Source organism: Ictalurus punctatus, chromosome 14, assembly GCF_001660625.3.
Source record: "Ictalurus punctatus breed USDA103 chromosome 14, Coco_2.0, whole genome shotgun sequence".
NCBI lineage: Eukaryota > Metazoa > Chordata > Actinopteri > Siluriformes > Ictaluridae > Ictalurus > Ictalurus punctatus.
This window is the reverse complement of record NC_030429.2, coordinates 23402586-23427297: the sequence shown is the minus strand read 5'-3', so window position 1 is coordinate 23427297 and position 24712 is coordinate 23402586. Positions and strand designations below refer to the sequence as shown.

General features: G+C 40.1%; 1 protein-coding gene across 6 annotated transcripts in view; it reads left to right on the top strand.

Annotated features, from left to right (window-relative positions):
• LOC108274605 (collagen alpha-1(XIV) chain) overlaps positions 1-24712 on the top strand; it is a 99188-nt gene continuing 74476 nt past the window's right edge. For 3 of the 6 annotated variants that reach the window (XM_017484819.3, XM_017484814.3, XM_017484817.3), the window contains exons 1-5: positions 1-300; positions 2230-2339; positions 10199-10315; positions 14294-14443; positions 16252-16341. In XM_017484819.3, the coding sequence (XP_017340308.1) occupies positions 2255-2339; positions 10199-10315; positions 14294-14443; positions 16252-16341 (442 nt within the window). In that variant the 5' untranslated portion in view covers positions 1-300; positions 2230-2254. The remainder of the gene's footprint in view (positions 301-2229; positions 2340-10198; positions 10316-14293; positions 14444-16251; positions 16342-24712) is intronic. The other 3 variants (XM_017484815.3, XM_047159964.2, XM_017484820.3) reach the window with 3 other exon arrangements.

The following is a 24712-nucleotide window of genomic DNA, read 5'->3' as shown; positions in this document are numbered from 1 at the left end:
AAGGAATGAATAGCTGGAGGGACTGACGGGTGAGCGAGCAGCGCGAGCAGAGCTGCATGAGCGACGCGCGCGCTCCAACGCCAACACGCACACCTTTAACACTGCCCGTGAACTGAAGAGGAGGAGGAGGGCGCGAGCTCCGGACAAGCAGCTGTGGCGCGCGCGCGGAGGTTCTCAGGAACAACAACAACAAAAAAAAACAACAACAGCAACAACAACAACAACAAAAAATAACATTTAAAATCTGTGGAATTCTACTGAGACCGTTGACCAACCGTCGTTTTTTTTTTTTTTAAAGGGGTAAGAAAACTATCAATTATTATTCTTTTCTTTAAACAATATCTTTCAGTCTCTTAAAAAATAAAAAAGTTTAAAAACGACCAGTTTAAGAATTTGTCCATTTTAGTCTCGATAGCATAATGCTAATAGTTTCACAATGTCTCTCATTCTTCTTATTGTCCTTAACTTAAATAGGTCACTGTTTGTTTATTTATTTATTTGTTTGTTTGTTTGTTTATTTATTTATTTATTTTTAGAAATAACACTTCTCTTCAAGGCACTTTTACATTTCTTAAGCCACTTTCTCATGTTAGTTAATATCTGGTCATACTGTTCAACATTATTCAACATTATCAACCACCACTAATATATATAATACATATCATAAAAATAAAATAAAAGTCTAACAGCTTAGTGGCTTTTGTCAACCTCTTAACATTTGATTATTTTTATTATTATTATTTTTAAATACATCACCATGCATGAACAGGCAGTAAATATAATCAATAATAATAATGTTCATGTCAATAATAATATTAACATATTTTTTTTCAAAGTACTCAACCCCAGTTGGTTAAACCAAAATTCAGCTATTATTAATCCTATTTCACACCTGTGTATAATTGTGTACACTTTCTGAAATAATGGTAAGAAACTGTACTTTTCCTTGTTGTTGGAAGGTACTATCAAGGTTACATCTTTTATACCTTTATTTTACTTGTAGGTGGGCACGGTGGTTTGGTGGTTCGCGTCGCGTCTCTGCCTTGTGTGCGCGGACTTTGCATGTTCTCCCCATGCCCCGTGGGTGTGTGTGTGTGAATGTGTGCGTGATTGTACCCTGTGATAGGTTGGCACCCCGTCCAGGGTGTCTCTCGCCTTGTCCCCGAGTCCTCTGGGATAGGCTCTAGGCTCTCCTCGGCGCTCTGTAAGATAAGCGGTACAGAAAATGGATGGATGGATGGATTTGACTTGTAAAAGTGAATGTACTTTAAGGGATGTAACTGAATACCAATACAGTATTTGGAACAAACAATTCAAATGCACATACGAATCAGAGAGGCACAGCTGCATTTATAGGCTTGCGTGAGAGATTCACAGGGCATGTGGTTGGTGTGCATCGGGTCTGGGATCCTGTGGTACTCAGCAAAAAGGTTCAGCAAGTGTAAGGTTTATATAAGTGTGAGTGAGCTGTTAGGTATGAAACTTGTCGGACAAAGAAAGATCACGTTCATTAACGTGAGGTGTTCATTCTTTCATCTTAGGTTACTACCTGTTCAGGTTCATAGTGGTTTAAATTAGGCTACTAGTTTGTTTATAGTTTGGGAACCAACTCAATTTGCTAGAAAAAAAAAATAACTGTGTGAATGGGATTAAAAAAACACGGTTATGAACTGGAGTGATGTAGCTGAGGTTGAAGAACTGTCAATCACGTGCCATGCTGATACCTCTGCCATTTTTATCTCTGTTTCTCCGGAGTGGTTCTAGTTTAGGCCACGCCCCCTTTTGGAGTTTAAATCCAAATCCAAATACAGATATGGATATTTGATGCACTAAACAGATACAGATCTGTTTAGTGCATTGTGTTACACCCTTAGTATACTTCTACCAAGGTACATTAAATTATACGTCTATAATTGGTCCTTAGACCATTGATGTACCTTTAAGCCTTTACTATAAAATCTAATTAAAGCTACACCCATGTGCATCTTTCTGGGTAAAAGCATGGCAAAATAAAGCAGAGTAAAGGTACAAAAGATGATCCTTTGATAGCTACAGTCCAGCACGGAAAAGTACAGTTTGGAAACCTTATTTCTTAGAGTGCACTGAAATATATCACAATACTGTAGAACCATGTTGCTTATCAATACAATCTTGTCTGCTAGTATGATTTGCGTTTTTGGATTTAACCGCTAAATTACAGTTTTTTTTTTCTCTTCTTCTGCATTTTAGCTCTTGCCCCACACTAGCTGAGAGGATGCAGGCGAGGGGGATCAGGGAATTAAGTCCAATTCTTCTCTTGGCATTAACATCACTGTTGACCAAACCAACACATGGACAAGGTAAAACCTATCTTTCTCTCTATTTCTGTCTTTCTCTGACTGCCACCACACACACACAAAAAGAAAACTCAAACGTCTTGCATTCTGTTGCATTGTCTGGTTGTGCATACATTAATTAGTGAAGCTTAAGCTTTGAGGTTTTGAGGTACCATCTGTGCTTGCATGGAAAAAAAAATGGTTCTAGTCAGGAAATGTGATGAATGGAAAAAAAAGCCCTTGATCTTTATGAAGTGTATCATACTGAGTGTCAGTACCCATAGATCTCCTCTAAGACCCTTTAAGAGTCAAATCTGTCAAGATGGAGCTTTACCACAAGCCATAACTTATGGCTGCACATCAGAATGACATCGCAATTGCACCGGATTGAACAAGCTCTTTCCAGGTCTCTCTACTTCTGTGTCTCATACACAAGCTGATATTGTTTTGAATTATTCTTATTCAGTCCCTCCAGGATTTAGCAAATCAAGCAAACTCTGCGATACTCGGAGGAGCTCGACTTTTTTTTTTTTTTAAATTACCGCAGATTTTCCACAGATTTGGGTGAAGACGTCATCACAGCACGCATTCACGCAGCTCTTCGTTTCACCTGCGTCGAACATGAGTACAGCTGAAAAGTTTTAACATTTACCAACAAACATTACGTGAAAGACCGTGCAAAAGAATTTTGTGCAACTGCAATTTCGCCAGTTCAAGTAGCACCGCATTGCAAATTTTGTAAAAAAATAAAAAAGAAAAGACGCAGCAAGATCGAGCATTTCTGGCCGCAACAATCACAAAAAAACTGCAAAATCCTGTATGGACTGCTTATCGATGTGTATCGTCTCACTTAAGATCGTTCCAAAGAACCAATGTGATGAATTGTGTTGTATTTAACCTTAACCTTTTTTTCCCCCCTCATTTATTTATTTCTCGTTTACTTGCTTTTACAGTTCTCAGACACTTCGATACAGGACTTGAGCAGAAAATAAAGGGCACTATGGCTCAGATCAGTAGTATTTAAAGGCTGGGGTGCAGAATGGATTTTAAACTGAACTTTTTGAAGAACACATTGTATACACAATTTAATTTCTGTTTAGGGTATGGGACCAAACCATGTTAGAGTCAGGGACACAATTCCTTGTACAAAGCAGAAAGTCAGATCCACGACAGCACATAGTAGATCCTTTTGATCCTTTTGTGTGATGTGCTCTAGTATACCTACAGTATTTAAGGAATCATTTGAATAACACCACTTGAGGCATGCTAGTATAGGAAAATAATCAATGACAGGATGGTTACCAGCCAAAGTAATAGGACATCCCAGAGTGTGTTCTCCTGTAATACCACAGAAATTTTATTATTATTTTTTTTTAATAAAGATTATATATATATATATATATATATATATATATATATATATATATATATATATATATATATATAATGTGAGTGATAAAAGGAACTAATTCATTTAGGGGCGCTCCACAACATTAAATGTAAGTAAATAAACAAATTTTTTTATTTACTTACATTTAATGTTGTGTAGCGCCCCTGAATGAATTAGTTCCTTTTATCACTTACATTATAACAGCTATAAAGAACTATTTCCTCCCCAGCCTCTTTTTTCTCTCTCTCTTGAAGTTAGTATGAACATAAAACTCTACTTGTCACTGAGAAGCTGCAGAGCCCTCTATTCTGAAGGCCTTCCTGCGTCAGAAAACGTCAAGATTTCTTGAAGCTTTACCATGGTCTCTGACACTGGAGACTCCTTCCGTAAATGCTAAATAAGTGTATTCACCATATCAAAAATGACACGTGTTGATTGTTACTATAGAAACAATAATGTATTAGAATGAGAATAAGAATGTAAACCTTGCAGCTGGCAAGCTGCTGTTATATGAAATGAATCGACACTTCCCGGCCAATCAGAATTGAGCATTCGACAGTACAGTGTATATTCAGTATACATTATATATGTATATATTACAGTGTAATAGTATGTACTATACTGTACTATACTGATGGGTGACAAATTAAAGGAATAAACACCACCCAAAGGTTTTGTGCCACCATAAGCTGCAAGAAGAGATTTGATACGGCTTAGCACGGATTCTCTCAGGAACTGTACTGGAAGGATGAGCACCGTTTAGTGGTGACGGTGATGGAGAGCACTGACTAAAACATAACTCTAAAATCTCCAACAGGTGTTCATTTGGGTTGAGATATGGTGAGCGTGAAAGGCCATAGCATATGATTTACATGATTTTCATCCTCAGTCAACTTTTCAGTTAGCCCTGTTGCCCTGTGAACGGGGGGCGGAGTCATCCTGGAAATGACCACGTCCCGTCAGGATAGAAATGCTTCATCATAGCATGAAGGTGATCGGTCAGAAGAACGTTGTATTGATTTGCAGCGACACTTCACTCTGAAAGAAAAAGTAGACCCACACCATGCCGGCAAAACAAACAAACAAACAAACAAATAAATAGGACCATCCATCCATATTCTATACCGCTTATTCTACAGGGTACAGTATTTCAAACACAACAACCATTAGGTCAACAATTTTGAATATCAACTGGTTCTACCTCCTGCAACTTCAGAAGTACTTCCAAAGATAAACGTTTGTCCCAAACTCCCTGTTTCTCTTTATTGTGTACAGTGCATTTTTTTCTTATATAAAATTTTGCTTGAAGATCTGAGACAATTACGTGTGGCAAATATGCCAAAAAATAAGAATCTGGAACGGGACAAATACTTTTCCATGGCACTGCACGGTGCAAAAACTTTCAAATTTATTACTAAAGTAGTCAGAATTTTGTATTGTTCGCAAGAGGTAGTATTCGTTAAGATGGAGCATATCGAAATTGGTTAAACGTATGCCGGGTCTGGCAGAAAAAAATGGCTGTTTTTATAAAATGTCCACCTGCTCAGACAGTTTTATACTAAAGCGGCATTGACGTTCAAACATTTTCAACTTGTGTGTCTCCATTGGTCTAATTTGAAAGTTATCTATTGAGAGAGTGTTCATGCAGAGAACTGTCTCACCTGGAGCGTGTCCATTGGGCAGGTTAAGATCTGCCTCTGACTGAGCAAACAATTTCAGCCCCAAACCTTCTCTCTTCATTCACCTGCCATATTGCCACATTGCTCATCGGCCCTTATCTTCCTGTGGAGAGATACTACATACGGCATTGCTACAGTTCTAATTAGGTAGGAAATTATCATTCTGAAGTATTAAGTCCTGCACAGTCATGCTGACTGAATGCCTCAAGCCATTCATTTATTATTAACCACGGTAGCACTTTTGACTGTAAAGCCACAGGCAGTAAATGTCGAAACTAGCACCGGCAGAGATTTCTGAACTAAACGAATGCTTCACGGAAATATGTCATTTTATGTACGTTATTTAACACGGCTTTATCTGTAATTAAGCACATTTTAAACTATTAAAAACAAAAGTTTTGTCTCATTAATTCCCCACTGGGACTTTGAAGCCCTGGCATTTGGACTTGAACTGCCGTGATTAATACCGGATTGATGGTAGCCTATAACAAAATTGGCTTGACATTCATGTGTGGTTGGTTACAAACGGAAAAATAATTAATGCTGCTTTTGAATTGACCGAAGCATTTTGGAGCTGACAGTCACATCTGTCATCCTAACAGTGCTCTCATCTGCTCTTTCATAGCAAAACGTGCCTCATATTTTATATTATAATTCTCGTACTTGACCTTTAAACATTTCCTGCAGCGCTTGCACTTCGATTGGCTCACATTTTACAGTTCACCGCTACAAAACAACTTCTTTGATTTCCCCTCGGAAAACAGACTCTAAACACTGATGTCAAAACTGAGAATCCAAGTCTTCACAACATATCTTCAAGCCAGTTTTATTTTAATTAATTTGTTTATTTTTAAAGGCCGTAACTTCATTTTCCAGCTGACAGTTTGAGCTGGACAAGCCGGAGTCATGGCAGTAGAACCCGCCTCCTTTCCAGGATTGTCAAGAAAGTTATGATACAGGAGAGATCATTTCGTACAGCCTTCACTGAATTCTCCAAGACATTTGGATCAAATCCAGGTGCCACTTTGAGATTTCATTTAAAAAAAACAAAAAAAAAACAGAACCTGTTTGGACTTCTTGTATTTTAAAAACAAAAGCATGAAATGGAAATCAGAAGAAAAAAAAAAATGAATCCATAGCGTTATGCATTTCAAAGTAAGACGTTCTCAGCATTTTAAAGGGATGGTGAGGTGAAACATGACATCATATTAGGTAGGAATGTGTTTTCCTGCATGGTGACACTCAAAAGTTAGGAGTTATTCAGAGTTCAATAAATGTCATTAAATCTTATTGGAAGATTATGGAGGAAAAAACAACAACAACAACAACTTGCTAAAACAAGGGATGCCAATTTTATTATTTTTTTTTAAATCAGTTCTGATATGGCAATGAAGTGGAATTCTGGTCACCATTGCTACTATACTCGGAAACCTTTATATACCAGCAAGAAATAATGCCACAATTTAATGCGAATGCTTAAATGATGGTCACGGTGAAAGAATGTCGATGTGCATCGTTGTGTTAAAATAAGTTTATTATGATGACCCTGAATCATCTCTGTAAGGTTATCATACATAATACATCCCATTTATTTTAACTGGGTCATGGCCAACTAGCTAACCAAGTAGTTTACTAGCTAAGGTTCATGTGAGACTCCTTATATAGTTAAGGAGTCTTATATGTAAATTTACACAAAATATGATTTTAAGATATGTTTGTTTTTTTTTGTTTTCTTTTGACGTTGAACAATTAAGACAAAATGAATATGCTTAATACGTTACCCACTGGCTACCATACCAAACACGGGTACGATCACTGGAACAAGAATCGTAGCAAGGATTTCCACCATGATGTCCAAATGCGGCTTCTCTCTGATTTAGACTCAGACTTTAGGAAACTCTCAAAGCTGTGTTGGTCTGTACACTTAAAGCTGGAAGCCTTGAGACAGGAATAAAGTGACGACTTCTTAGCTTGTAACACAACCAGCGACCGAGCATGTTAAAGCACCGGGTAGACGTCTGTTCGATCAACATTGCAAAGCATACGCAGAAAGCGATAAGATGAATTAACACCGCTGGACTGAACCGGGATGTACTTTAGCGTTCTGTTCAGAAGAGAGAAAGATCTTCATGTTACAGAATCACAAAAGCCCTGCAGAAAGTCCCTTTCCCCATGTTAAGGTTGGTGTGTTTGGTATATTATTATACAATGCTTGACTTGATGCATCCTTCTAAAATGTTAGTGGTAAACAGGCTGTTCTTTACATACCTGTACAAAACTCTCGCACTGTTCTCCGGTCAGTGTGGGTATGTAAAAAATATTCTAGCATCTTTGCTTGCTAACTGGGACACAAACACAAGAATGAGTTTGTGGGAATGGGTGGGTGCATATAGATTTAGATAGACATAGTGTAGTATTTTGAACAGTTCTGGATGTGTGTGTGTGTGTGTGTGTGTGTGTGTGTGTTGGCATGGGTTTGGATTAGTTTTGCCTGTGGAACTGAAATGAAATGAAGAATGGTGAATGTACTCTGTCTCTCTGTCTGTCTGTCTGACTTGTTCCATTTTTCTAAAGAGAAATAGACACCAAACAATGCTATTTCAGAGCCTACAGTTTGTTCCAATACTGCTTTAACACACCCTGTTTGACTTCCCCTCAAACACTGACTACGTTTACATGGACAGCGGTAATCTAATTATTGACCTTATTCTGAATACGACAATATTGTGATTAAGGTGTTTACATGAGTCGCGTTTAGAATATTTCTTTCATGTTCGGGTTTTACATGATATAGAACGTAGATCGATTAACGGCACACGTCATTACGTCACCACGCCACGCCGTCCGACGTCCCTCCAGAATTTCACGTATCGACATACAGTTGGTCTTCGTTATGGGAGCGTATACAGTTTTGGGTGTTTTTATTTAAGTTTTTTACGAAAGCTTCAAGTGCGGTTAATTATTTGTCGTGCTGTACGTGCTAATAGACGACTGCTTGAAGCCGTGGGCTGCGTCCAAAACCGCATACTTACCTACTGTATAGTAGCTGATATACATGTATTTCTCCTACTATATAGCAGGTAAGTACGCGGTTTGGGACGCGGCCGTGCTCTCTTGTTTGCCGTTAAACGGTCGAGCGCTGCCGTGTGCGATCGTGTCCTGTCGTGTCAAAATGCAGTGAAAACTCCCACACGACGTTAATAGTGTGATTAAGGTGTGTACGTGTCTGTAATACACGTCCATAATGCGACTAAAACAGGAGTACTCCACACGTCTTAATTCCATTTGTGTTTACTTCGAGTATGACTTTAATCGGATTAAGGTCATCAATAATCGCTGTTTACATGCTAGTTTCTTAATCAGAGTATCGTCTTAATCGGGTTAATATCGGATTATTGTCATCCATGTAAACGTACTGAATGTCGCCATCGTAAGGGCGTATCCGCTCTAGTAAAGTTCACTGCATGACCCATTTGGAGGCAAAATTACTATAGACTTACCCCAAGTCATTTCAAACTGATGCGAACCTTGCTAGGAGATTAGCTAGTTTCCATGCGAGCTTTTAAACACGCTTGTTTTACTCATAGTCCAAAAGAGTTTGTTTGCATAATTTTCCAAATGGATAACTTTAGCAGCATCGTGCTTTCTCCCCAGTTCAAGTATGTTCAGATGTAAAACTCTCCTCCCTGTGTGCTGAAGATGGCGACTGGTGCGACGCACATTTAATATGGGGACGTTAATAAGGGCATTTTAAAGACAATATTGGAATGCAAGGTTTATCTTTCCTCTGTATGACCTCTGGCTAGGTCAAGCTCTGTTCCTGGGCCTGTCCCCCAGAGCTGAAGCAACGAATTCATTACTAACACCTTACCACAAATGTTCGAAGGGAAAGTGTGTGACTTGACTCTTTGTGACATCTGTGGTTTCTCTAATACCTGTTTCTCGAACACAGATGGTTGAAAAACTGTCTAGTTCTCTGTATAGATCTAATTTAATTACCAGCTGCCACTCAAACATACTCTATAACCTTATCGTGGAGATTTTAAGCTGCTTCACAGAAGAGTGTGTTTGCTTTGCAGATGATAAACATTCACTCCTGTTAGACTGCGTACCTTCCATTCTTAGGATTTCCATTTCTGAAACCATTATCGGAAAACAAAAAAAGAAGTTTTTTTTTTTTTTTTTTTAAGGTCTCAAGGTTCGTACTGAGTAAATAATAATAATAATAATAATAATAATAATAATAATATTAAACTGTACCAATTCTGTTTTTAGATTACAGATAACCAGTCCATCATGACCAATCTAGTGGGCAACACTGGGAAGATATTAAAATATCAGTAAACCAGAAACATTGATTAATGAAGACGTGACAGTAGCCTATCTCGAGCCATTTAAGCATCACGTATGGAGAATTTTCAGATACAGGTAGGGTGTAGTATCCGGCAAGATCAACTTCAATAGCAGTTATGATTGGATTAACACAACTGATTGTGTTTCAATGAAAAACAAACCCAACGACAACACCCTTCGTAGATCCCCCGCTGTATAACCTGTATTTTGTGTCAGAACATCGTTTACAATTTCTATTTTTATAATCAGATTATAGTGAGTTTTAAAAAGCCTCTGAAATTTGTTTTCTGATTTTAGTTTCAGTATAAAAGATTAAGCGATTGGAAGGTACACGGTCCTGAGTTACTGCAGTTCTCTTGGAATGCTTTTAAACATAAATCACATTCACCTGTACAGTGTATTGTACAAATAGTTTGTGTTGTGTGTGTTTTGTGTGTGTGTGTGTGTGTGTGTGTGTGCAGTGCCTGCTCCTAGAAGATTGCGTTTTAAGGAGCTAGGCTCAGGCATGCTCAGTGTGTCCTGGAAGGAACCGAAAGGAGAGTTTGACAGCTACAGATTCATCTACAGCTCTGGCTCGGGTAAGCAGAGGAACTTATATGATGCTAGTCATTAAAAACATTCCAGCAGCCTGTTCTGCCAGCTGAAGATAACCTCTGTTGTAGCCGAGTTTGGATATAAATGACCACTAAATAAATGAAAAGCTGCACCAAATGATATTTCACCATAGTTTCACCGTAGACTTAAGTTATAGATTAAAACGTATACCTCCGTCCTAGTAGGTGCAACGTTCGCCATAAATAAAACTCCTCTGTGATTCTGTTCTGTTCTGTTCTGTTTACTTTGTTGTCGTTTTCTTTCAAGTAGATCATGTTCATCATCATACATGAGTGGTGGTAGTTATCATATATGATCAATGGACATGGAAATAATGGAACGCAAATTTGGGGGATTATATGACTATATCGACAAGGTTGTATATACGACATACTATACTATATGGTTAAAAGTTTGACACTTGACCTTCACACCTATATGTGGTTCTTCCTCAAACTACTGCCACAAAGTTGTTGCGCACACACGTATACAGTAGAATGTCTTCGTATGCCGGAGCTTTATAGTTTTCCTCCACTGGAACTAAGAGACCGGAACCTGTTCCAACACGACGACGCCCCTGTGCACAAGGCGAGCTCCATGAAGACATGGTGTGTTAGGTTTGGAGTGGAAGAACTCGAATGTCCTGCGCAGACCTCAATCTCACTTTGGGACGGACTGGGACACCGACTACACCCCAGACCTCCTCACCCAACATCACTCTTGTGGCCTGAAGCACAAATCCTCACAGACACACTCCAAAATCTAGTGGAAAGCCTTCCCAGAAGAGTCGCGGTTCAAATAATAGCAAAGGGAGGACTAAATCTGGAATGAGACGTTCAACATATGGCACATATGGGTTGACGGTCAGGTGTCCAAAAAATGCTCAAACCTTTCATCTTCTTGGTTGGTGATACGGTAGGTTAGACGGTCCTTAACCTCAGACCTTTTTCACTCTCCCTTTCTGTCTTTTGCTTAAGCCTGTCACCTGAAATGAAAACACTTTGGAGATTTAGCACTAACAACATCATTAATGAATGATTTATGATCTTTCATAGGTTTTAAATGTAGGAAATACAAAGTGTGGGAGTCTTGTTGAATTCGCTGTGACCTTTTTGCTCCATTGTGCCTACGCAGTATCTGTGTTTCGTGACCTGCCTACTGGCTGTATGAGACAAAACCCATCTGTGATCAGGATCCACACGGCGAATCGTTCGTCTTTTTTATTTCAAAAGACACGTCTCATCTTTTCAGCTGATTCGGATGAGAATGAGTTGTAACAGCTGTTAGAAGTTGTTTTTTTTTTTTTTTTTTATATTATTTTTTAAATTCAGTCTCAATTAATAATGAAACTTTTTGTAGTTTCCTGCTGAATGCCGAGATAGACGTGTCTCAGTTGGAATTTTATTTTCTGAATAGGTCTTTTTTTTTTTTTTTTTTTTTTTTTTTGCTTGGGAGTTTGTTTATTGTCTTCAGTCCACATTTGGCAGCATCGATTCTCCTCCAGAGTGTCTCAGAGGACATTCTATACGCGTGTGCTGTGGTGGAAAATGACGAAAAAATGTCGTTGTGTATGACCAGTGAGGCTGTTCTGCTCTGTCATTGAGGAAAAGACAAAGAAAGACAGAGTGGCCATTTAAATATTTGGCTCGCATTATCATCATGTGACCTCCAGCAAGAAACTGGGTCACACACACACACGATTAAAATTAGCCACACTCACCTGCCAGCGTCCCAGTAATTCATATCGATTCGGACCCGCTCCACTGTTTTTACACTCTAAGTGTGTCAGGACATTCGAGGAGTCATTTACATCACTGTAGGCACTATAGCAGGATTGTGATTTGCAAAACAACGTCTGTGCGTGTACTAGCATGTAAAATGTCTGGAGTTGATACAACTCGAGTCCAGTGTACTCCACCTTACACCACGCTCTGTAGTATGTTTGATAAGAAAGGACTAAAACATGATAGGGTATGCTGTTATAGGAAAATAATCAACAACAGGGTGATGTGATGTGCCCTGACACAAAGTGAATTACTGTCTCCACCGTGACGTTATTTATTTATTTATTGATTTATTTATTTAGAATGTGATTTTAATCCTCTTCGTCATATCAGAGCAAAGCAGTAACTACATTTCCCATCCCGCACTGCGGCCTACAAACATGGCCGCCACGGACCGCGATTCGCAGAACACTCATTCATTCTAATCACGCACCCCTGCATCCAATCTCACACACAATCACACAACAGTTTAAAAGGACTTTCGAGGCATTCACTCTTTGCGAAGTATTGCGTGTTATCACCATACCGAGCGTTTTGATCCGTGTTCTTTGATCTTGTTTCTGGTTTCACGTTCTCGATTCTTGCCTCGCCTCGTTTGCGCCCATTTACAGCTCGCCTGACCCATTGCCTGTTTTTGACCACGCTCTTGTCTCATGATTTGCCTCTCTTTATTAAAAGCTCTTTTCTACACTTTGCATCGGTCCTAACCTTCTTTACATCCCATACGTGACACTCTTACACCACAGTCAATTGACAATGATTATAATTTTTATTTATTTATCAAAGAATTACATTTTATTTTTCTTAATAAAGAAGATTCTTTTTTTTTTTTCCATTTATATTTACAGTTAATGTTGTGGAACATCCATGATCCAGCAAGTTAGTTCCTGTTATCGCTTACACTACAACAGTCTTTCCCTCGCTTTCTCTCTTAAAGTTCAGACAGAAAATTTGCACCACAGGGCATCACATGACCTTTAGATACAGTTTAAATGTCACTGTTACAAAGCGCTAACACTGGAGACTCCTTCCAACATGTTACGGAAAACTTCATCCCAAACGTGTTCTTTTCATTCTTTTATTAGAAACATACAGTAGACTATACATGGAGAATCTGACAGATTACGCCAATCTCTCTAATTTAGTTGTGAATATAGAAACGATCATTTCTTAGAACACGGAGCTGTGATTTATATTGGAGTCCGAACTAGTGTCCGAGCCGCTGTTATAGAAAATGAATCAACAGCTTCTGATCAGTAAGAGTCAAGAATTCATCAGCGCTGTGGTATAAGGTAATGACATAATCCCTTTCGGTATATTTCGTTCAAAGTACTTTACCGCATAGGCGGGTTATTTTATTAAATAAATAAATAAATAAGAGCAAAAACCTGCTGATTATGAAGATATTACCAGACAACTTCTCATCGTTTCAGTGGATTACCCGACAGCCCACATTCACACCTTCCTCGTGGTGTTTTCTGTTGTTAACACGTCTAATTCCGCTCATGAAGGACTTGATAATTAGATGACGTGTTAGCTCAGGGTTGTTAGAGCAGGGGATACACTGACCTGTAAAGTGCTGTAGCTTTAGCACTCCAAACACAAAGTTTCATGATGTTTGGCTCTGTGGATTCATCACTCAGCCAGATGTTCCTTTTGAGTTGCTTCTTAGCCAGACAATCAGCATAATAAGATAAACATCAGGGATGGTTTACTTACCGATGACAACTTGTTATGCAAATACAAGGACACGGCAATGAAAGAACAAACCACAGTGTCTGAAGCACGAGAACGCCGTCGTACAGTGTACCTTATACAACAGCGCTGTTGAATTCTTGATTCTGATTGGTCAGAAGACGTCGATTCATTTTCTACAACAGCTGCTCTGACTCCACTGTACGGGTTTTCTGTGTAAAAGCGAACTCTTTACCCTGCTAGATCTGGCACACTTTGTATTTCATTGCTTGTTATTTTCCCACAAGTCTCTTTGGACCAGCTCATCCAATCGGGGTTTATTGTTTTATTTCTGGTGTGTGCTCAGATGTTTGTTCTCAATTAAAACACAATCAGCTCTTCTTTATTAAATCTGCCACTCGGTGATGAATTTCGGTCCCTGATGCAGCATGTCTCACGTCAGACTGGCAGTGAATCACATGCCTTTTTTTTTGTCTCGTTGAGCTGCAGGAGAACCAGAGAGAGACGTGCAGGTGTCGAAGGAAGAAGCCAAAGCTGTGATCACAGACTTTGATAAGAGTAAAGAGTACAGCTTTAAAGTCTTCACCATCAGTGGCAGTCGGTTGAGTAAACCACTCCGGGGGACATATAAAGGTAATTTATCAGCATGGATCATTTAAAATCTTTTTTTTTTTAAAAATTATTTATTTATATATTGCACCATGATCTGAATAATCATAGTAGTCGAATAGTGTGAATTGGTCGTAATTGTTCACGAGGAGTTTAGCTGGCGTTATGACGTACAGTTTACTGTTCAGCATCATTATTATACGCCTGTGCTGTAAAGGTGTTTATTGGTAAATGTTATATCGGTAAAGCTGGGCGTACACGACAGCCGGTCAGGCCTCAGAAGCAGATTTCTTTTCAAAATTCAAGGGTTAAACGTGTCAATGACTGCGTTTACATGGACAACGATAATCCACTCTTAATCTAATTAAGACCCTAATTTGATTAAGAAACTACCATGTAAACAGCAACCTTAATCTAATTAAGGTCATAATCTAATTAAACTCTAATCGAATTAAGACAGGTGGATTACTCCTGTTTTAATCGTATTATGGACGTGCATTACAGACGTGTAAACACCTTAATCACATTATGAACGTCGTGTGAGCGTTTTCACCGCATTCTGCGACAGGACACGATCACACACGGCAGTTTTACGCTTTACGGCGAGCAGGAGAGTTCGGCTGCGTCCCAAACCACACACTTGCCTACTATAGGCCTGTAGTGAGGAAAAATACATGCATCTCGGCTACTATACAGTAGGTAAGTATGCGATTTGGGACGCAGCCCACGGCTTCAAGCAGTCGTCTATGTGCACGTACAGCATGACTAATAATTAATCGCACTTGAAGCGGTTGTAAAAAATTTAATAAAAACACCCAAAACTGTATCCGGTCCCATAACGAAGACCAACTGTATGTCGATACGTGAAATTCTGGAGGGACGTCGGACGGCGTGGAGCGGTGACGTGATGACACGGGCTGTTAATCTAATTATGATCAATAACATGTAAAACGGGAACATGACTGGAGTATCCTAAAAGCGACTCATGTAAACACCTTAATCACATTATTACCTTACTCAGATTAAGGTCAATAATTAGATTACTGCTGTCCATGTAAACGTAGTCATTGTTTATCTTTTCTATCTTGACCCTGAATTGTCGAAGGCCTTAGAATATCTTGTTTGATTGTTACGACTAAAAAAAGTGCACGAGTGTGAGAGATAAAGCACAGAGCACTGTGAGGGAAAAACAAGCCTAGAGATCAAGGACAAGCTCGTGGAGCTCAAACACAGCACATTTATAACGTATTATGTAAAAACATCTCCACAAACCCAAAAGAAGATTACCCTTCTTCTGTGTTCATTTCACGATATAAACAAGTCTGTCCAGATGTGGTATATCAACTGGTGGTGGTGGGGTGTGTATGTGTGTGTGTGTGTGTGTGTGTGTGTGTGCCGCATGATTTTTTACTACATTTGGAATTTCGACTTGTTAAAGATTTTCCTATTTTTGCACCATTCCAGTCAAGAAAATAGCAGAGCAGACATTCGCTCGTCATGAAATATGATATAATAATGATCAGACTATACACACAAAGGGGAATGTCATGCCTATTGCAGGCCCAGTTATTATGTTCAGTTTTATTTTACGGCAAATCATTTAAACGAGCTGGTTTCATTCAGAATACCCTCACACGCTCACAGTGCCTTATGGGTAATATAGACCATTCCTTAGCCAGTCAGAATAACACTACAAGAACACTCCAAAAAAAATTAAGCGCGAGTTTCCGAAAATGTCTGAAACGTCCGCTAGAGCCTGGCTCAAGCGTAGCAAGCGGTCTAACAGTGTGCCTTGTTACGTGTTGTGTGTAATGTTGTGTATTGGTCCACAGCTTCAAGGTCAGAGGTGAGTGAGAGCAAGCCACTGACTCACAGTGCAAGCCAGACCAGCGAGCCTCAGCAGGGAAACGAGATCTTCGAAGGTAAAGTCAGGCCTCAGATACCGTAAGGTCGAACTCTGACCCGAATCAGCAGTAACACAGCACACTTAGATGTTGGACAGGGGCAGCAGGTCTGTGTATATCGGCGCTGTGTGTGTTTGTATGGTTTGTGCAGCTTATTTATTTAGTTACTGTCTGTAACTGCTTGTTGTTTAAGTATATATATGTTGCCCGGTGTATGTGTATGGCGCTAGATCCGGTGTGGTACTGTACAGGATGCTGTATAGCTATTTGGTATGACGAGTTAAGGTCGATGCGTCAGTCACGAATTATTATTTTTTTTACATTATATAGATTAAAGTACATGAAGTACACTGGTTGTAATGTATTGTATGCTTAATTACTGTAAGGCTTAATTCATTAATTATTATACCAAAATAAGTCATTATGAGTCATCACTGATCGTGAGATTTTAATGCAAAGAAGTGTTTGGAGTTATGGAAGCGAGTTGGATTGAAAAACTATTTTAGGTTTTACTGCGTTGAACAAGAGTTTTGTAAGACGGCGAGGTTTAAAAATGTGACGTTTGGCCTGACATGTTTGATTCATGATTTAGACAGAGTTAGATGAAAGCTGGAATTCGCCTAAAGGCATTTGGCTTCAGTAGCATGGCATTAGTGGGAGATGGTGTGTGTGTGTGTGTGTGTGTGTGTGTGTGTGTGTGTGTGTGTGTGTGTGCGGAGGATTGAAGTGTTGTTGAAGCTGTTAAAGAATAAACAATTGACACCCTACCACTGAGCTCCTATTCCTCAGTTCCAGTGATCAAAGACAGAGTGAGTGAGTCAGTCTGTGAGTCAGTGAGTTCGAGATGAGTGAGTGAGTCAGCAGTTGAGTGATGACTGAGTGATGACTGAGCGAGTCGGCAACTGAGTGAAAGAGTCAATGAATGGGCAACGAGTCAGTCAGTAAGTCAGTGAGTGAGAGTTGAGTGAGTGAGTGAGTAATGTGAGTGTGAGCGAATGAAGAGTGAGTTAGCGAGTTAGTGAGTGAGTCAGCGAGTGAGTGAGTGATGATTGAGCGAGCGAGTCAGTTATCAGTGTGTCAGTGCATGAGTGACGAGACAGTCAGTAAGTCAGTGAGTGTGCAATGAGTGAGTGAGAGCGTCAGTGAGCGATGAGTGAGTGAGCGAGTGATGAGTGAGTCAGTGAGTGAGCAGTGAGTGAGTGAGTGAGTGAGTGAGTGAGTGAGTCAGTCAGTTAGTTATTAAGCGAGTGATGATAGTGTCAATGAGTGATTGAATGAGTCAATAAATGAATTAATGAATGGGTGAATAAGTCATTGAGTGAATGAATGAGTGAGTCAATGAGTCAATGATTGAGTTAGTAAATGAGTCAATGAGTGAATGAATAAGTGTTTGAGTAAATGGATGAGTGATTGAGTAAATGGGTGAATGAGTGAGTAAATCAGTGAGTGATTGAGTGAGTGAGTCAGTGATGAGTGAATCAGTGATGAGTGAATCTGTGAAGAGTCAGTGTTGAGTGAGTGAGTGTGTCAGTGAGTAAGTAATGCGTGAGTCAGTGAGTGAGTGATGAGTGTGTCAGTGAGTCAGATGAGTGAGTCAGTGAGTGAGTGAGTCAATGAGTGAGTGATGAGTCAGTGAGTCAGTGAGTGAGTGAGTCAATGAGTGAGTGATGAGTGAGTCAGTGAGTGGTGAGTGAGTCAGTGAGTGATGAGTGAGTGAGTGAAGAAAAGTCAAGGGAGGAAGCATGACAGAGGAAAAAGTGAGAGAAATAATCTGGAAAGCAGGTAGGGACGTATCAAGATTTTTTTTTCATGGCCTGACAAACGAGTAAAGGCCCGTTCACACCTAGGACGATAACGATGTAGTTCTACAAATCGTTCTAAATATAAAAAAATAGCAGAGTTCATAAACACTGACAGCCAATCAGAATCCATCCTGCTTTAAAGAGCTGGAGCATTTAACATAACTGCAGTGTGCACTTAGAATAAACAGAACGTATCGTGTGTTGGTGTGGACACTAATATAGTTATCGTTATAATTATCATTCTTGGTGTGAATATTTTTCACCTTGAGAGGGACTTTTTGGAAATACTTTTTCACCTTGAGGATGATCTATTGAATGGTAAATGTTCTGCGCTTATATAACACACTTTAACCTTAACGGATCTACAAAGCTCTTTACACTGAAAGGCACTAGCCTGCCATCGGGAGCAACTTGGGGTTCAGTGTGTTACCCAAGGACACTTGGGCATGTGGATCCAATCCAATTTGTACAGATTGTTCCTTTCAGTGTGTGTGTATTTGCACCACCCATACAGTCTTCAGTGTATGTGGATATTAATAAAAAGGTAACAGATTTGTATACACTGAAGCTAATTTATGGCTGGATCCTAAAGGCAATGTTAAAAACAAGTCAAGACTCATTTGTTCAATAACACAGTCTATTTGCTGTCAGAGAGTACCTTAAGATACGTTTGCCAGTTTCATGGACCTGCAGGCCACATACGGCCGACCGCCTCGTTTCACCTGGCCCTTACGCAAAATACTATTCAGACTGCATACCGTACTATCTAGAATTCTCACCAGACCTGAAACCTAGTGACTGCCCGCGTTCCTCACGCACCACTGTACAGCGCGCACCGACTCACACCTCGCACGGCTGAAACGCCGGTTAAAATGGATGCCTGTGTGCTGTGTTTGATGCAAGTCAAACCCACATCTGTAAAAAGAAATGCGAGTGTGCTTCTGTGGTTAAGTAGATAGTTTAGAGAGCTGCAAATATGTTGAAGAAAAGAAAAGTCGATGGAGTACAAGTCCGGGTGAGTTCTTTTTAATAGAGGTACTCCGATGCATAAGCCGATAATCGGTATCGGCCGATAAAGGCTATTTTTCACGCTATGGGCTATAGGCCGAGAGTTTAAAAACATCTGATGATCAGGGACGATTATATCCTGTCAATCAAAAGAGGGCGGGAAAACACATCGATCTCGTGCTGTGTGTAAAGACGATGTCTCTTGTGTGGAATGATGACAAAACTGCAGTTTGTAATCTCTGTAATCTCTGCACTGATCAAAATTTTACACTGGAAGTGAGCAGCAGTGAAGCGGGCGTTTCGGCATCAAGTCAGTCACACCCCCCCCCCCCCCCCCCCCACCTCTATATATTAGAGGTTGGATGGGAGTTCATTTTTACTAGTTGACCAATAATTTAAAAAAAATTGTGGACTAGTTGTTTTTTCCACTGTTTAGAATTCATACAAAGTGATAAAGTGAGTCGCTTCAGTAAATCACAGTCCGTTAGCATAAAGAATTATATATATATATATATATATATATATATATATATATATATATATATATATATATATATATATTTTAAATCCAAGCATAGTCGTCTTCTATAATGTACAGGTGACTGTAGAAGTGGCTTCATCTAGTCTGAAATATTACATTTAGCCTGTCAGCATTTCTTGTTTTTTTCCCCTCACCGTCCTGTTCTAGTGAACATATCGGTCTAATTGATAGTCTATACTTTACATATTAAAAGGCAAGTTTAATAAACGTTATCAGCTAATAGTGTATAAAGTTGAATAGTTTGTTAGCGCTTCTTTTTCCTAGAATTGTCCTACTATGTTTTCACAGATAAAGATAAAGGTAAACAATTAGGATGGGGAAGCCTCCACTACAAACAAGCCTAGGTGTTCTTCTTACTAATCTGTACTCCTCGAATACCCTTAAAATATACTTCAAATAGGAAGGAAGCTCTTGAAGAAAAACTATTTCAGACATTTGACCTTGCTGTGACCTTGACCCTGCTTAGTCATTTGTCTCTAAATGTGCTGGTTACGGTGATAATTCCCTATAAATCCTACAAACATCGCACTAATAACTTAACACAACTAATCTTAAACAGATGTACAGACAACCTGAAAACATAACGAATCCACTACCCAGTGCCGGAGGCGTGAAAATGACAGACTTAGTTTATGACCTGTAAAAGGCTCACAAGAATGCTGATGTGTCCCAGGAAGAATCTGGGAACAAGTTAACACTGACTGAGAAATGAATGCAGCTCCAGGATAACAAGTCACATAGCTAACTGCCACGCCCTTAATATCCTCTTCCTCACAGTAAATCAATAGGAGGCGAGTGTTGACAGTATGTCTCCGTAATGTACTCCAGTGAAAAGGTGAACATTTAATTAAAGAATCTCGATCAATAACAGATTTATGAAGTACACCTAAGCTACAGTACAGCCACGGAAGATGACCGCTTCATCCATCAGACTAAACGATGGCACGTTATATTTAGACGAGAGCGCCAATTAACCAAATTTGAGAACTCGACATTGCAAATTGAGCGCAAGAATAATCTGTGACTTTGTACCCTAGATTGTTTTTTAATCTTTTTTTTTTTATCTCATGGCCATGTTAAATTAAATTTCCCACAAATTAGTACACTGTGTCCTCTCCAGAGCGAAAAACCTTAATCGTATTAAAGAACCGAGATTGCAGCGTGTTCTCCCAAAGTTATAAGGGAGTGAATAATAATGTTGCCACCACACAGCTCTACGACTTCCAGTTCAAGCCTAAGCTTGGGTTACCGTCTGTGTGGAGCGCTCCATGTTCTCCCCGTGACTGTGTGGGTTTCCTCTGGGTTCTCCAGTTTCCTCCCGCGTCTCAGAAACGTGCCAGTAGGTAGATTGACCTTGCGGTAGACTGGTATCCATTTCAGGGTTTATTCCCACCTCACGCCTAGTGTTTCCGGCATTAAGTCCGGATTCATTGTGACCCTGCTCACGATAAAGCGCTTACTGGAGATAAATGAATGTTTGTGTAGCTTGTTGTGAATGAAAATGACTCCTGATAAATGTGCAATGCATCACTGGCGAGTTTTGAGCGAGACAGGAAGCGCAAGCCATGACTCACTCACAACATTTATTCGTTTCATGCGTTTCATAGCCGATTGTTGTGGGTCGGTTCCAAACAAGGCACGGCATGGGACATTTTTTTGCAGTCTGGTGGTCGGGAATGTCTGATTTAAGAATAATCTGATACTTAAACATGAACTCTCTCTCTCTCTCTCTCTCTCTCCTCCATTTTCCTTTCTGTTTCTCCCTCTTGTTCTCGATCTCTCTCTGCCCTCTTTCCTAATTGAAATCTCGTTGACTCCCCATGTCCATACTTGCTGAATTCCTGTATTCTTGTGGTCAATCTTTCGCTCTCTGTCTTTGTGTCTCGCTCATTCACACACTCTCCCGTGGGGCATGCAGGTGTGTCCTCTCCACACCCTGTTGTTATCCCTCTCTCTCTCTCTCTCTCTCTCTCTCTCTCATTCTCCCTTCTTTCTCCCAGCGCAGGAAGGATATTAAACACTAATTCTCTGGCTGTAATTGTCCTGTAACAGCTATACTTACATCTCAACAGCTGCTAAGATATTACACACACTGAGTCCCATGTAGTCATGGCAGAGTTTATAGGCCTCTGTGTGTGTGTATGTGTGTGTGTGTGTGTGTGTGTGTGTACTGCTGATGCTGTGAAGGGAGCTGTAGCAAAGTGGTAAAGGTAAACGGGATAGTGAGAAGAGAACACACACACACACACACACACACACACACACACACACACACTGTTTATACTTGTCTAGTGTTGAGAAGTGTGTGAAGAACTCCAGGTTCTTTGATTTCCCATAGGGTTGTGTGCTAACAACTCTGTGTGCATACGTGCGCTGGTGTGTGTAAAGTAAAGAAGAAAATCGCTGACAGTTTGGAGGTGGAGTGTGCAGGACTAGCAACATTTTGATAAGCAAATGCAATTTGTTTCCTACCTTTTGAACCTTGCATGGAACGTTATCTCGCCGACGCAGGCCCTCCTCTGTGTTGAGCAGGTTTAAAGTGAGACGCTAGATAAGTCGAGGACATGAGTTGATAATGAGGACGTGAATCACATGTCCATAATGCATCCTGTATTCTCCAGGATTAAAAATGCATGTCAATGTGTACATCATCAGCATGAATGTGTGTGTGTGTGTGTGTGTGTGTGTGTGTGTGTGTGTGTGTGTGTGTGTATTTTCCCAGACCAGTGACCTATCTTACCTCATACAGACTAACCCCTGAAGTTTTTACTCGATTCTTTTCTCTCTATCTCTGTGTGTGTGTGTTTGTGTGTGTGTGTGTGTGTGTGTGTGTATATATATGCCACTTCTACAGCAAAAAAAGAAATAATCTTTACAGATCTTTATTGGAAAGGGGTTAAACGATGTTTTTCCACGCTTGTTTGATGAACCGTAAACAATTATTGCACACCCACCTGTGGAACAGTCCTCAAGACACGAACAGTTTACAGGCGCTAGGCGATTAAGGACACAGTTACGATAAGTTAGGACACTAAAGAGACCTTTCTACTGACTCTGAAAAACACCAGAAGAAAGATGTCTAGGGTTCCTGCACACCCGCGTGAACATGCCATAGACCTGCTGCAGGGAGACATGAGGACTGCAGATGTGTCCAGAGCAATAAACTGTAATGTCTGTAATGTAAGACGCCTAAGACGGTGCTACAGGGAGACAGGAAGGACAGCTGATCGTCCTCGCAGTGGAAAATTACATGTAACCGTGTGTCCCCTCAGACGTGATCGAGAACTTGTAAACGCCTCGGTGGAAGAGTGGAGGAACATCTCACAGCAAGAACTGACCAATCTGGTGCAGTCCATGAGGATGAGATGCACTCTAGTACTTAAAGCAGCTGGAGGAGACACCACATACTGACTGTTACTTTTAATATTGACCCCCCCTTTGTTCAGGGACTCATTATTCCATTTCTGTTGCTCAAACGTCTGTGAAACGTCTTCAGATTATGTCTCAGTAGTTGATTGTTTTCATGTTAATACAAATATTTACACATGTTAAGAAATTTGCTGGAAATAAAAGCAGTTGAATGTGAGAGGACATGTGGGAGGATATATTTATATATATATATACACATTGTTCCAATAAAAATGTTTCAACGTTATAAATCAGGTTTATTGTCAAAATTTGCAGACTTTCAGCTCTTTTTGCGATGACCAAATCAAACAAAAGCCATTCAAATAGTTGAACACAACGAATGCTTCAAGTAGTTTCCCCAAATTCAACTGAAAATGCAGCTTATATAATGACTTCTCCAGTTTCAAAATTATTCAAACCCTCGAATAGAATCCCTCACAACAGCACAAATATGCAAAATAGGTGTTGTCTCAAGCACACCTGATATAACTAATCAAGGGCTTCATTAGTTGCAGCAGGTGTGCTTGAGCTGGAAAACATGAAATATCTGAACTGAACTGGCTAGGGGTAGAAAATTTATGAAATACCTGGACGGGGCAGAAAAAGGAGCTATTAACGGCTGCAAGCAGATTTCTGAGAAGGCAGGTTGTGAAAAACCCTCGAGTGACTGCAAAAGACCTGCAGCACGACTTGGTGTAACAGACACGGAGGTTTCAGTGAGCACAGTAAGGTGTGTACTAAACGCAGAAGGTTTCCACGCCAGAACTCCAAGACGTACAGCACTACTGACCCAAAAGCACAAGAAAAGTCGCTCAAAATCATATAAATAAGCCACAGGAGTTTTGGGATTCTGTTCTGTGGAGCGATGAACTAAAACTGGAACTTTTCAGCACGTTGGATCAGTGGTACGTCTGGAGGAAGAAGAATGAAGAAAGAACACTCTGTCCACAGTCGAGCATGGTGGTGGCTCGGTGATGCTCTGCGGCTGCTTTGCATCTTCTGGCACTGGAAATCTGCAGCGTGTGGAAGGCGAGATGGATTCAGTGAAGTATCAGGAAATCCTAGGAGAAAACCTCATGCCGTCTGTGAGGAAGCTGAAGCTTGGGCGTCGTTGTACCTTCCAACAGGATGATGATCCCAATCATACCTCAAATTCCACCAAGGCTTGGTTCCAGAAGAAGTCCTGGGAGATTCTACAGGGCCATCACAGTCACCTGACTTGAAACCCATAGAGCATCTCTGGTGGGATTTGAAGAAGGCGGTTGCAGCACGCAAACCCAAGAATATTACTGAACTGGAGGCCATTGCTCATGAGGAACGGGAGGATTCCTCAACAACACTGCTAGAAGCTCGTGTCTCGTTCGAAGCAGGTCATAAAAGCAAAAGGACCTTGTACTAAGTACTGAAGATGCTTGCTATGAAGGGGGTGAATAATTCTGAGACTGGAGAAATCATTATAAATTGCATTTTCAGTTGAATTTGGGGAAACCACTTGAAACATTCATTGTGTTCAACTAATTCAATCGCTTTTGTTAGATTTTTTTCTACATTTTGACGAACCTGATTTGCAATGGAGGTTGAATAATTTTTATTGCAACTTGGTGTGTGTGTGTGTGTGTGTGTGTGTGTG